This window comes from Schistocerca cancellata, chromosome 1, assembly GCF_023864275.1.
Source record: "Schistocerca cancellata isolate TAMUIC-IGC-003103 chromosome 1, iqSchCanc2.1, whole genome shotgun sequence".
In the NCBI taxonomy this organism is placed as follows: domain Eukaryota; kingdom Metazoa; phylum Arthropoda; class Insecta; order Orthoptera; family Acrididae; genus Schistocerca; species Schistocerca cancellata.
The window spans coordinates 20,191,722-20,206,157 of NC_064626.1; the positions used below are offsets into that span (position 1 = coordinate 20,191,722).

Consider the following 14,436-nt stretch of genomic DNA (forward strand, 5'->3'; position numbering starts at 1 on the left):
CTCTCCCCATGCGATTTCAACATATTTGGAGGCCTGAAGTAACAAATTTGCTGTCGTCGATTGACACTGGTTGAAGAGGTACACGCCTTAGTACAATCATGGTTTCGTAGACAACCGCAAAAGTTTTTATATGAAATCATTGACCATCTTGTCTCACAGCGGGCTAAATGTATTAACAGTGATGGCGATTACTTTTCAAAGAAAACAGTTTACTTGTTGTTTTTTTTTTCATCTGTCTCCTTTTTATTTAACTGCTCGTGACATACACTCGTATTGTCAAAAAGTAATGATCCTCCAACAGTTGCTTGAGGTACGTCCGAGTTTACTTTTACATTAGAAGATTTCTCTACGTTAAGAATGACATGCTGTGTTCTGTTGGCTAGAAGCTCTTTTGTACGTTCACGTACCTGGAGTGTTATTCTGTGTGCTCGTATTTTGTTCATTAGGCGGTAGTGCGGAAATGTATCGAACACCTTCCGGAAGTCGAGAATCACGGCATAAGCCTACACGCCTGTATTTACTTCTTTCTGGTCTCGTGGACGAACAGAGTGAGCAGGACTTCACACAAACGTTGTTTTTGGAATCAGTACTGATTCCTGAAGAGGAGATTTGCAGTCTCCAGAAATGACGCAATATGCAACCATAAAACGTGTTCCTAAAATCTATCGATGTCAGTGATACAGGTTTATAATTTTATGCGTCTATTTAACGAAGTTTCTTGAAAATGGAAATCAGCTGGACTTTTTTCCAGTGAGTAGGAACTCGTGGCTACTCCAGCGACCTTCGGCAAACTGGTGTTGCTGGTGTAGAGGAACACAGTGTGGTAAGGGAAATCCAAATGAGCAAGAACGAAATGGCAGATCATCTCTCTGTGAAGAACCGGGAATCTGAATGGAAATTGGGAGTCTGGTGTTACAGAACCGGCACATCACAACCGAAGTGTTGGTGTGAAAAGCGAAAATCACTTAGTTTCCAAAATGTTGCGTGAGTTTTTGAACGTGACAGAGGTCAGCATCCGCTGGCCTCCGCGACTGCTCACACACGTTCGAAACAGTCCAAGGAACGGAGCCTGCAGCGGAAATTTGGTAGCTGTGTCACACCAGTCCAGATGACTTTTTTATCCAGCTAATCACTACTGGCGAGTGTTGAGTGTGTGACTATGACCCCCCAGACAAAGGTGCAAAGGAAGCAGTGGAAGCGTATGGATTGACACTGAAAAACGACAGTCATCATCCGGAAAGGTGATGAGTGCTTTCTGGGCCTGTCAAAAGAACATATCTTTTCCCTCATAAATTCGACAATAGCGGGTTTTAAATCGAAAAGTCCTTCCATGAATGTCCCTTTGCTCGTTGTACTTTACAGTCCTACACTCCTGGAAATTGAAATAAGAACACCGTGAATTCATTGTCCCAGGAAGGGGAAACTTTATTGACACATTCCTGGGGTCAGATACATCACATGATCACACTGACAGAACCACAGGCACATAGACACAGGCAACAGAGCATGCACAATGTCGGCACTAGTACAGTGTATATCCACCTTTCGCAGCAATGCAGGCTGCTATTCTCCCATGGAGACGATCGTAGAGATGCTGGATGTAGTCCTGTGGAACGGCTTGCCATGCCATTTCCACCTGGCGCCTCAGTTGGACCAGCGTTCGTGCTGGACGTGCAGACGACGCTTCATGCAGTCCCAAACATGCTCAATGGGGGACAGATCCGGAGATCTTGCTGGCCAGGGTAGTTAACTTACACCTTCTAGAGCACATTGGGTGGCACGGGATACATGCGGACGTGCATTGTCCTGTTGGAACAGCAAGTTCCCTTGCCGGTCTAGGAATGGTAGAACGATGGGTTCGATGACGGTTTGGATGTACCGTGCACTATTCAGTGTCCCCTCGACGATCACCGGTGGTGTACGGCCAGTGTAGGAGATCGCTCCCCACACCATGATGCCGGGTGTTGGCCCTGTGTGCCTCGGTCGTATGCAGTCCTGATTGTGGTGCTCACCTGCACGGCGCCAAACACGCATACGACCATCATTGGCACCAAGGCAGAAGCGACTCTCATCGCTGAAGACGACACGTCTCCATTCGTCCCTCCATTCACGCCTGTCGCGACACAACTGGAGGCGGGCTGCACGATGTTGGGGCGTGAGCGGAAGACGGCCTAACGGTGTGCGGGACCGTAGCCCAGCTTCATGGAGACGGTTGCGAATGGTCCTCGCCGATACCCCAGGAGCAACAGTGTCCCTTATTTGCTGGGAAGTGGCGGTGCGGTCCCCTACGGCACTGCGTAGGATCCTACGGTCTTGGCGTGCATCCGTGCGTCGCTGCGGTCCGGTCCCAGGTCGACGGGCACGTGCACCTTCCGCCGACCACTGGCGACAACATCGATGTACTGTGGAGACCTCACGCCCCACGTGTTGAGCAATTCGGCGGTACGTCCACCCGGCCTCCCGCATGCCCACTATACGCCCTCGCTCAAAGTCGGTCAACTGCACATACGGTTCACGTCCACGCTGTCGCGGCATGCTACCAGTGTTAAAGACTGCGATGGAGCTCCGTATGCCACGGCAAACTGGCTGACACTGACGGCGGCGGTGCACAAATGCTGCGCAGCTAGCGCCATTCGACGGCCAACACCGCGGTTCCTGGTGTGTCCGCTGTGCCGTGCGTGTGATCATTGCTTGTACAGCCCTCTCGCAGTGTCCGGAGCAAGTATGGTGGGTCTGACACACCGGTGTCAATGTGTTCTTTTTCCATTTCCAGGAGTGTATATAAAGTCTCCATTATCTTAGTTCATTTACAACGAAAACTGTTGGAGGTGACAATGAAATAATGCTTGAAACTTCAGAAATTTTACTGTTCGTTTCGTTAGTTTCTTCAAGGGTCCCATGCCTGCCAATTTTGGCACAAAGTGCTTCTTCGTGTACGGAACAACGAAGGACACCTTTCGATCATTGCATTTTTTTCCCTCTGTCAGTGACAACTAAATATTTAAATTATTTGTTTCTGCGTAATAGTGTAATGTAGTTTCGTAGCAAATTTGCAGTACCTGTCGATTATGCGATGGCTTAACAATTACTGAGAATTGTCATCCTTCTGTCATTCCCACGCTTGTGACGGTAGATCGCTAAACTGCCTATTTTTGTACAAACAGGCATTGGACATGGGAACGTTTTTTATTCCACGAACATATAGCGAATCATGGACGTCGAAGACCCCTGGAGGTCTCTGCCCGCTTTTAGTGTGAGGGCGCCACAGTGGAACACGTGGTTCCAGCGGCCAATGGCGGCGTCCCCGATAGCGTACTTAAGCGCCTGCCTCTCGCTCATCTAGCCCGTTTTGCATTCTGTTTTAACTTTCCGCATTTTTCCGCCGTTTCACACTTGACGTCACCGTTTTATCGCCTGTTTTTCTTGTTTCTTTTCTTCTTCCGTTTTTTAAAATAAAAGTCTGTAGGCTGTAGAGCAGCGTACTAAGCTGCTGCCAGGGGGAATTGAAAATCAATAAAGGAAAAAAAAGCTCATCTATCCAGTCTAATCTTGGGTACATCTCTGGATACATCGCCTCGCCTTAGACAGCTTATTTACTTTCTTGTTCTGTGTACGAGTGGACGTGGTTGTTAGGTTTTCTTGTGACTCCGTTGTTTCGATCTTGTTGTTCGTTCTGCCCTTCGTTGGTCGTGTCCGTCCTCTCCCGTTGTGTTGTTGTTCGCGGGCCGCTCCGTGGGTCCCGCCGCGTTTTCCGTCACTTCAACCCCGATACCGTTCCCGTCGCCGTTACAACAAAATTAGTCTCGGTTGCGAAATTATTTAATGTCAACGACGCGTTTCGCCCATTTGGGGCATCATCAGACTGTGTAAAAGTAGCTGGATATGTGCCCCATCACTCGTAAAACCACATATAATGTAAAATACTTGGATACGTGACCCATCGGTCATAAAACCAGGTATACTGTAAAATAGACACCAAGATAATCGGATACATAATCCATCTGTCATGAAACATCTAAATCATGCCGTGGGCCTTGAGCACAGCTGCCGGCTCCACTGTGGCAGTGCGAGAATCGGCCACGCTTACAAAACCGCCATGCAAGTTGCATACGGCACTGCCTGTGTTGCTATGACAATTGTCATAGTAACGTTTGTGTGCGCACCCATACAGACTGTTCCGGCGGAACGGCAAGCGCCGGCACGAAGATCAGGAACGATACAGCAGAGGGGGCTGTGAGACGACGTCAGCCAATAAATAATACGCTGAGTATGACGTCACCGCGACGGGAGCGGCCTCTACCAACACCACCTAGACTACAGGCCTGCGCGCACACTTGTGACGTCACATACTGATGGCCGGGTCTGTATCGGAACTTTCCTGTTAAGCACTCTGCAGCTATACAAACTTGACGAGTTTTAGAGGTGAGACCGCATAGGGATTCCTGTGCTTTCTCTTCTACATGGCCTTGTAATGAAAATTTATATCATTGCGTAAAGTACCTAAACAAAACTGCCCTATGTTGTTTCAAGATGTAAAATTATTTTGACGATTTGCTTTAAATACACGTTTCTAGGCTTGAATACAAACTGTAATTTTAAATTCTGTCTTTTACCTCAGGAGCTACATTTTCTTGCAGTAACAAATCGGCAATATGCAACAACAAGCAGACGTTTTCGGTTTTAAATAAAGCAGCAGGAGCTCCTACAGAATTTAAGAATTTGTTTCCCCGGTTATTTTCGTAAATTTTCCTCTCCACTTCAAAATTTGCTGACCTCACACGAAACTCAGGTCATTCTACTAAATGGAGCACCTCGTGACATAACGTTTAATAAATCAAAAAACCCGAAGAAATATTTTATTTCCCTGTTTCGCCAGAACATTAGAACCTTAAACATTAAAAGATTGTTTCTCCTGTATCCTCGACTGAAATTCGTGTCACAGAGTGCTGTTAATTTAATCACAGTGCACTTACATCGAAATCCTGTTTTATATACTGCTTACTCTGTCGAACACTGAGTTCATTAAAACAATTTTCTAAGGTAGTTTGCTGGAATTGAAATTATTTACGAATAGCTGTATATGTGAAACTGAACAAAATCATTCTGTAGCTCTTCCAAATAAAAGTACTGGAAACTCAATAATGTGGTAGGCATGATACGGAATACTAAACATTTTCGAGCCACACTACTTAATATAACTATTGTCTCTGAGCAGTATGGGTCTGAACATCTATGGTCGTCAGTTCCCTAGAACTTAGAACTACTTAAACTTAACTAACCTAAGGACATCACACAACACCCAGTCATCACGAGTCAGAGAAAATCCCTGACCCCGCCGAGAATCGAACCCGGGAACCCGGGCGCGGGAAGCGAGAACATTAATATAACTATTGTGTGTGACAATAGTTGCTTCGTATTAACCTCGTAGCAATGGTCCAGAATTAAGAAACAAATTATACTGGTACATGATACATAACTGCTTTTAAAACCAATTGGCAAACGTGGTGCAATGGAAAGAAATAACACGCTACAAATTTTTTGTCATTTACTTACCCTTGAATGATGCGTAGACACAAATTCCTGTCTGGGAATAGCTGCAATCTAGCGATTTCTCAACTTCACACATTTGGGAAATCGAAACATGTGCACTTTCATGCCTTTTTGGGATTTATAATTTCCCTGGAAAAAGGGAACGCAACTCTTGTATCCCATATTTCGAAGAACTGTAGGCGAATACTGTATGAAGTCTATATCAGTTTCACGTGGCACACACTTTCAACACAACATACACGTCAACAGGACTGCCGACTAAAGCCGGCACGGTAGCTCGGCGTGTTCGGTCAGAGGGTTAGCTGCCCTCTGTAATAAAAAAAACTGAGTGAATGGATCAATAACGAACTTGAACGGGCGTCAGGTGACGTCCGCCACGAACAATTGCAACGAACTATAACGAACAAATTGAGATTTAAAAAAAAAAAAAAACTAAAGATAAGATGGCCAACAGTTTGTGACGTCACGTGCCAATATGGCCGCTGTGCGTAGGCCTTGTATATAGAAGGCTTTGCCTGTGCACGACGAGAATAAAAGCCGCGCGCCGCCAAGCCTCGGCCGCACTAGAAGACGCACTAATACAGCCGGCTAGAAGACCCGTGAGTTGTGATCCTTATCTGTTACTTGCATCGCAATATCATATTTTGAAGGGCACTGATTATTTGCGTCTCTCCAGTTGCTTGCGATACCACACTGTACATACGCAAGTGAAGTGTTGTCAGTTCTATTACTGTAATAAACTCCATGAACATGATTTGCTTGTGTGTTGTCTAGCTATCCGAGAACACAGCTTCCTAGGCACCCTGTATTACACGAGTGGGCAGACAGACAGTGCCGCAAGCGGCCTGTACCGCGGTTTTGTGGGCGTGGCGCTGCCTCGTGCTGCCACGGGGGAGCCTGCTGGTGTGCTCAAGGCGCACTTCATGGTTTAGAAGTTTCGTGACGAATAGATTATGCAATACATTAAATGTCTGTGCAATTTTGAATAAGGACAACCATCAGCTGTAAAATGGAACGACGACAGTGAAAATTTGTGCCGGACCGAGACCCGAACGTGGATTTCCCGCTTTTCGCTAGCGGTCTCCTTAGCATTTGGCTATCCGTGGACGACACACGGCCAGGCCCAAACTTCCATATGTCATTAAAGCCACGCGTCTACGGCCTGCACTCGCACATCCACTACGCACACCTCCATGCGGGTCAGACGTTGTACCTGCAACTCGCTTCCCCGGTATCGGCAGATACAGGGTGTTTCAAAAATGACCGGTATATTTGAAACGGCAATAAAAACTAAACGAGCAGCGATAGAAATACACCGTTTGTTGCAATATGCTTGGGACAACAGTACATTTTCAGGCGGACAAACTTTCGAAATTACAGTAGTTACAATTTTCAACAACAGATGGCGCTGCAAGTGATGTGAAAGGTATAGAAGACAACGCAGTCTGTGGGTGCGCCATTCTGTACGTCGTCTTTCTGCTGTAAGCGTGTGCTGTTCACAACGTGCAAGTGTGCTGTAGACAACATGGTTTATTCCTTAGAACAGAGGATTTTTCTGGTGTTGGAATTCCACCGCCTAGAACACAGTGTTGTTGCAACAAGACGAAGTTTTCCATGACGGTTTAATGTAACCAAAGGACCGAAAAGCGATACAATAAAGGATCTGTTTGAAAAATTTCAACGGACTGGGAACGTGACGGACGAACGCGCTGGAAAGGTAGGGCGACCGCGTACGGCAACCACAGAGGGCAACGCGCAGCTAGTGCAGCAGGTGATCCGACAGCGGCCTCGGGTTTCCGTTCGCCGTGTTGCAGCTGCGGTCCAAATGACGCCAACGTCCACGTATCGTCTCATGCGCCAGAGTTTACACCTCTATCCGTACAAAATTCAAACGCGGCAACCCCTCAGCGCCGCTACCATTGCTGCACGAGAGACATTCGCTAACGATATAGTGCACAGTATTGATGACGGCGATATGCATATGGGCAGCATTTGGTTTACTGACGAAGCTTATTTTTACCTGGACGGCTTCGTCAATAAACAGAAGTGGCGCTTATGGGGAACCGAAAAGCCCCATGTTGCAGTCCCATCGTCCCTGCATCCTCAAAAAGTACCGGTCTGGGCCGCCATTTCTTCCAAAGGAATCATTGGCCCATTTTTCAGATCCGAAACGATTACTGCATCACGCTATCTGGACATTCTTCGTGAATTTGTGGCGGTACAAACTGCCTTAGACGACACTGCAAACACCTCGTGGTTTATGCAAGATGGAGCCCGGCCACATCGCACGGCCGACGTCTTTAATTTCCTGAATGAATATTTCGATGATCGTGTGATTGCTTTGGGCTATCCGAAACATACAGGAGGCGGCGTGGATTGGCCTCCCTATTCGCCAGACATGAACCCCTGTGACTTCTTTCTGTGGGGACACTTGAAAGACCAGGTGTACCGTCAGAATCCAGAAACAATTGAACAGCTGAAGCAGTACATCTCATCTGCATGTGAAGCCATTCCGCCAGACACGTTGTCAAAGGTTTCGGGTTATTTCATTCAGAGACTACGCCATATTATTGCTACGCATGGTGGATATGTGGAAAATATCGTACTATAGAGTTTCCCAGACCGCAGCGCCATCTGTTGTTGAAAATTGTAACTACTGTAATTTCGAAAGTTTGTCTGCCTGAAAATGTACTGTTGTCCCATGCATATTGCAACAAACGCTGTATTTCTATCGCTGCTCGTTTAGTTTTTATTTCCGTTTCAAATATACCGGTCATTTTTGAAACACCCTGTAAATACGATATTGCACTGCTTGTGTTACTCTGATTGAGCCGTGGTGCGCCTTTGCTGGCACACCAGCTCTTTGGAACGTGACTATCGATTACCCGGCTGCACTACGATCTTTGCCGCTGTTGTGATCTGGCGGCTGTTTTTGGCGGTCGGAGAGTCGGAAGCCGGACTCGCTACGGGGCGGCACGGCGTGCTCGCCGGGACGGAGGAGGAAAACACGCGGGGCTCGGTCACCGGCGGAGCGGCCGGTCTACCTGGCAAGACGGGCGCCAGTTTGCGGGGGACCTTCCTGACGTCAGCTCGGGGCCTCGCTCGTCGCATTGCTCCGGTGCCTGTTTTCTCGTAGATCACGACGCAAAGTTCTTTTGGACATGCATGCATGCAGGGGAATATACATAAAGCACGTACGAGTACAGATAACAGACGCATGGCTGATGACGTATGGAAGTATAGGTATAGCCCTGAGTCGTACACAGACCGCTCGCGATAAGTTGGAAATCCGGGTTCGATTTCCGATCCAGCACAAATACTCACTGTCGTAATTCCATTCTACACCTGATGGTTGTCCTTATTCGCAATTGCGAATGCATTTCACGTATTTCATAACGGCTGTAGTCGCCGCAGCGCCGGGTTCCTCCGCACATGCCTGCATGTCCAGAGGAACTTCGCATCGTGAGCAGAATAACACAGTCACTGCAGTATCGTCGTATCGTATCGAATGTATCATGTATCCGATGACCTTGGTGTCCATTTTACAGTATACGTGGTTTCATGACTGATGGGTCACGTCACAATCTGATGATGCCGTAAAAAGGCGAAACGCATCATTGGCACTCAATAATTTCGCAACCGAGACTGTTTTTGTTCTGAAATACTTTTGAAACGGTTGCCGTAACAGCCTGCCACAACTGAATGGGAAAATTTTTACGAATAGCGAGTGGTAAAAAGCGCTGACATCACTGTTCTGCGGAACTGAAGAGAGTTGTGCCGACCGGAAAATGATGCCCCGCTGTACCACATGAAACGTCACGCTGTACCAGCTACTTGCGAGGAGAACCGGGCAAAGTCGGCACAGACCGAACCTCGGCCCGCACGGAGCCTGCACATGCGTCCCTGCTTTACCACTGTAGACAGCTCTTATCCTACGGTGAAGTGAACCTTTTTCCCGTCCCTTCCCACCGCCAGCTAGTACAAATCAGGAGTTCTATGTGTCATATGATATGTGTCTGGATCGTGCAGTCTTCGTTAAATGCTCAATATTTTTACTTATTTTGTGAAAGATAACTCTAGGAAGGACGCAAATACTTCTTCATTTCTTGTCTATAGCAGCATTCAGTACTGGATTATTTTATCTTGTTTTGTAACTCACGCTGTATTATATATTGAGAATGAACGGATTTACTGTACTATGATACGGTATTCCGTGTTACTACGCCTCTATATTGGGGAAGAATGGCCGCCATTTTGGACGCCGCTTGCCACCACCTGCAGTTCGTGATAGGCTGAAATCGAGTCACGCGAAAGTTTTCGCTGTATTGCGCTTTCATGTTGCTTGTATAGCACAGGAAGTATTTTGTATTTTCGTTGATTAATGCGACTGTGCTGTGCTTTCGGCTGTGCCTTTCAAGCCCACGAGGGACGGGAAATTTGTAGGTTTCCTTCTCAAGTAGTTGCTGTAAATCAGCAGAGCTAATTGGTAGACTGCCGGAGGAATTCTACTGTGTACACGAAGTACAGTTTTCAAGTATCAACGAAAGATGTAAGATTTAGGATTCACTGACGAGTATACAACGTAGGAAAGCATTGATTCAACTTGAACAAATTTGTGAGCGAAATTGCTTCATAATGTTCTGAGAGTAAGGTTATGAGGGATCGATGTTTCCGTTCGCGGACAGTTGTGTGAAGCACACTAAAAGATGTGGCGTATAAAAAAGCCAAAAGACCAATTCTCGTTTGGATTTGTACTCAATGTGAAATTCCTTTCTTTATTTGTTTACTTGCGTTTAATGTATTACTACACCAGCCGGCCGCGGTGGTCTCGCGGTTCTAGGTGCTCAGTCCGGAACCGCGCGACTGCTACGGTCGCAGGTTCGAATCCTGCCTCAGGCATGGATGTGAGTGATGTCCTTAGGTTAGTTAGGTTTAAGTAGTTCTAAGTTCTAGGGGACTGATGACCTAAGATGTTAAGTCCCATAGTGCTCAGAGCCATTTGAACCATATTACTACACCAAACAAAGAATTGAAACGAGACAGGAAAAGCATGCAAGACGTGCAAATGTAACTCAAATAGCGCTGCCGATATTTTTTTTAATTTCTCCCTCTTTTATAGGTGTCTCTACACTGTACTAACCAATCCCATGCACAAGTACTAGATACAATGTTAGTTACACGTGAAACGTAAAGAAAATTAAATGCCAAATAATGAACGTTTTAACAGCAACTGCGAAATCTATCGCTGTCGCTGTCAATGAGTGCTAGGATGACGGAAATTGAATTTAGACCTACTCAGAAGATATAACTTACACGTGTTGATGGAGCAATGTAATGTCATAACTTACAAGATTAGAAGCGAAGGTTGCTTGATGCGACATGGTTTATTTCGTACCCAGTTTGGACAGTAGCTAGCTGTCATCATCAGATCCTCGTATCTCCCAGAAATAAAATTACACATCAGTATCGTCGACGTACTGAGAACATGCTCCGATTACAATAATACAGCTCCGAACTGGTTTGTCAAATATGTAAAAAATTTAATATTTTCAACATTTCTCGCCCTGAATGAGATTTTCACTCTGAAGCGGAGTGTGCGCTTATATGAAACGGCTCACGCACCCAACCCTCCGGATAATACTCAGCTCTTGGATTGCGAAGTGAAGGGTGCGAGGTTGGATATTTTGGAAGTAATGCAAATTTTTAAACACTTACTATATGACAAAAATAACCTTCTTAACGACCAGCTGCAGCTGCGAAACAAAAACGTTTTTGAAGTTTTCATCCGTAAATCCATCCGCCATAATTTTAGGGAGTAATCATTATACCCTTGCCAACGTTTTCAGCACTCCCGTTTGCTGAACACCTGGCATTTTCTGGTTTTTCAAACCCGTAGTTATCCTCATGCGGTCAAGTTCGATGGTTAGCCCGAATGTGCTAGGTTGGCTTAAAATAGTAAACGCGTTGCTCCCTTCACTTTTGACGTCCAACAAATTGTTACAAATGTTAAGCAGTCGTTATATCTTTGTTTGTTACAGGGTAACGTATACGTCAATTTCGTTAGCCGCACCTGGTTATTAAAAAAAAATAAGTTTAGGAGTACATGTTGGTACCAGTGTTAACAAGTATTTATGACACAGTATCGAGGCTGTAGCCAGTTCCAGTTCGACATCCGTTGCTGCCGTACTGCGGTCGCGAAGTGGGGCCGAGGATGTTTCCCAGACAAGTTATTGCAATATGACGATGTGTTACTACATTATATTTTTTAGTTTTTGACAGTGTCCATTATGGACAAATCGTAGTTTCTTTTATTCTGAAGAAGGTTAGCTTATCCCAACTGAAACCTAGGTAAATCTGTTGTTAATTTAAAATTAATTATGTAAATTTGCTATATAAAGTATTCATAGCACCAATAAGGAATACAGGTGCAAAACATTTGCGTCAGTAAAGATGAAGCGTCGTCGAAAATTCGGGACGACTGATGTATCTGTTTTTGTTCCTGTACTCCTTATTGGTATTGCTATGAATATTTTATTTAGCAAGTTTTATATATTTGCCAAACCAGTGTGGGGCTGTATTGTTATAACTGAAGCATGTTTGCACCATGTCAACTAGAGTGATGGGTATTTACATTTCTGGGAGACCTGAGAATCTGAGAGTGACAACTAGTTACGAAACTGGTCACTAAATAAACCATTTCACATCAAGCGACATTGGCTTCTAATATTATAAATTATGACATTAGGTCGCTCGAACAACACGTGCAAATTACATTTTCTTAATAGGTCAAATTTTCCTCATGCTAACACTCACTGACTGCGACGGCTATAGATTTCGCAGATGCAATTAAATTATTCATTATTTTGCATTTAATTTTCTTTACGTTTGACGTATAGCTAATATTGTACCTTGTATTTCCGCATGGTATCGGTTACTGAAGTATAGGAACAGCTATAAAAGAGCGAGAAATTAAAAAATGTATTTTCTGACTTATTTATTATATATACATATATAGATTTTTTTGGACACGTTACGCTTCCATCTTTTGTTGCAAAAAGTCAAAAGCTTTCAGTCTGAAGCTTTTTCTGCGCGTTAGCAATTGGTGAAGTACTTGATCTCAGTACTTTAATAAAAAAAAGGTTAAATTTATTGTGGCGATCAACACGTAAGCGACAAGCGCAAGATGGCCGCCGGCCATACTCTGTGTGTGCTGTACGTTGGCGTGCTGCGCTCTACACCAGACTGAGGTGACAGAAGTCGTGGAATACCTCCTAAAATCGTGTGGGACCTCTTTCCGCCGGCTTAGTGGAGCAAATCCATGTGGTACTGACTCAATAAGTCGTTGAAGTCGTCTGCAGAAATACTGGGCCATGCTGCCTCTACAACCGTCCATAACTGCTGAAGTGTTGTCGGTGTAGGAGTTTGTACACGGATCGAACATTTGATTATGTACCACAAATGTTTGACGTCGGGCGATCTTGGCTGCCAAATCATTCACTGGAATTGACCAGAATGTTTCTCAAACCAGTCGTGAAGGATTGTGGCCCGGTGACATGGCACATCACTGTTTGGGAACATCAAGTCCCTCAATGGCTGCAAATGGTCTCCAAGTAGTCGGACACATCTCCAGCCTGTTGGAACAGAGGACTCAGACCATTCCATATAAAAACAGTCTTCACCATTGTGGATCCACCGCTGGCTCGCACAGTGTCTTGTCGACAACACGGGTGCAGGGCTTCGTGGGGTCTGCCCCGCACTCGAAACCTACCGTCAGCTCTTACCAACTGCAGCCGGGGCTCATATGACCAGGCCAGAGTTTTCCAGTCGTTCAGGGTCCTACCGCTACAGTCACGAGCCCACGAAAGGCGCTGTAGGCGATGTCGTGCCGTTAGCAGAGGCACTTGCAGCGGTCGTCGGCTGCAACAGCCCATTAACGCCAAATTTTGCCACACCGTCCTAACGTCCGCCGTACTTCCCACAGTGATATCTGAGGTTACTTCACGCCGTGTTGCTTGTCTGTTAGCACCGACACTTCTAGGCAAACGCCGCTGCTCTCTGTCGTTAAGTAGAGGCCGTCGGCAACTGTGTTGTCCGTGGTGAGAATTAACGCCTGGAATTTGGTATTCTCGGCACAGCCGCGCGGGATTAGCCGAGCGGTCTAGGGCGCTGCTGTCATGGTCTATGTGGCTGGTCCCGGCGGAAGTTGGAGTCCTCCCTCGGGCATGGGTGTGTGTGTGTGTTTGTCCTTAGCATAATTTAGGTTAAATAGTGTGTAAGCTTAAGGACTGATGACCTTAGCAGTTAAGCCCCATAAGACTTCACACCCATTTGAACATTTGAACATTCTCAGCACACAGTGTTGACACTGTGGATCTCGGAATACTGACTTCCCTAACGACTTCCAAAATGGAATGTCCCATGCTCCTAGCTACAACTGCCAAACAGCGTCCAAAAAGTGTTAACTGCCCACGTGCAGCCGTAATAGCGTCTGAAGCCTGCTCACACGAATCACCTGCGTGCGAGCGACAGCTCCGCCAATGCACTCTCAGCCTGCACCTTGTGTACCTGACACTACACCCGTCACCTCAGCCTGCTGTACGCTGCTGTACTCTGCTGCGCTGTACTGACCTCTGCAGGAGGTGGACTGCAGCAGCGGCGGGCTGGCCTCTCCCTGCTCGGCGGCAGCCGCGGCCGCCGCCGCCCTCGCCGCCCTGAAACACACAGGAACAACACACTCAGCACCCTCCGCTCCCTGGCAGCCTCTGTGAAGCGCGGTTCACCAACGATAGCGATGCGCAGGTCGAACCACGGGCGAAAACTGCATCGCTGTCTGCTGCAAACGACAGCTGCGTTACGGGCATTCGCGTGTTTTGTGTCGTCAAAATC

At 46.3% G+C, this 14,436-nt stretch overlaps 1 protein-coding gene across 1 annotated transcript in view; it reads right to left on the reverse strand.

Moving 5' to 3' along the window:
- The window catches only part of LOC126164648 (solute carrier family 35 member G1-like), a 266,941-nt gene that overhangs the window by 169,359 nt on the left and 83,146 nt on the right, over positions 1–14,436 (reverse strand). The window contains exon 2 of the mRNA XM_049920258.1: positions 14,179–14,261. Coding sequence (XP_049776215.1) covers positions 14,179–14,261 — 83 coding nt within the window. The remainder of the gene's footprint in view (positions 1–14,178; positions 14,262–14,436) is intronic.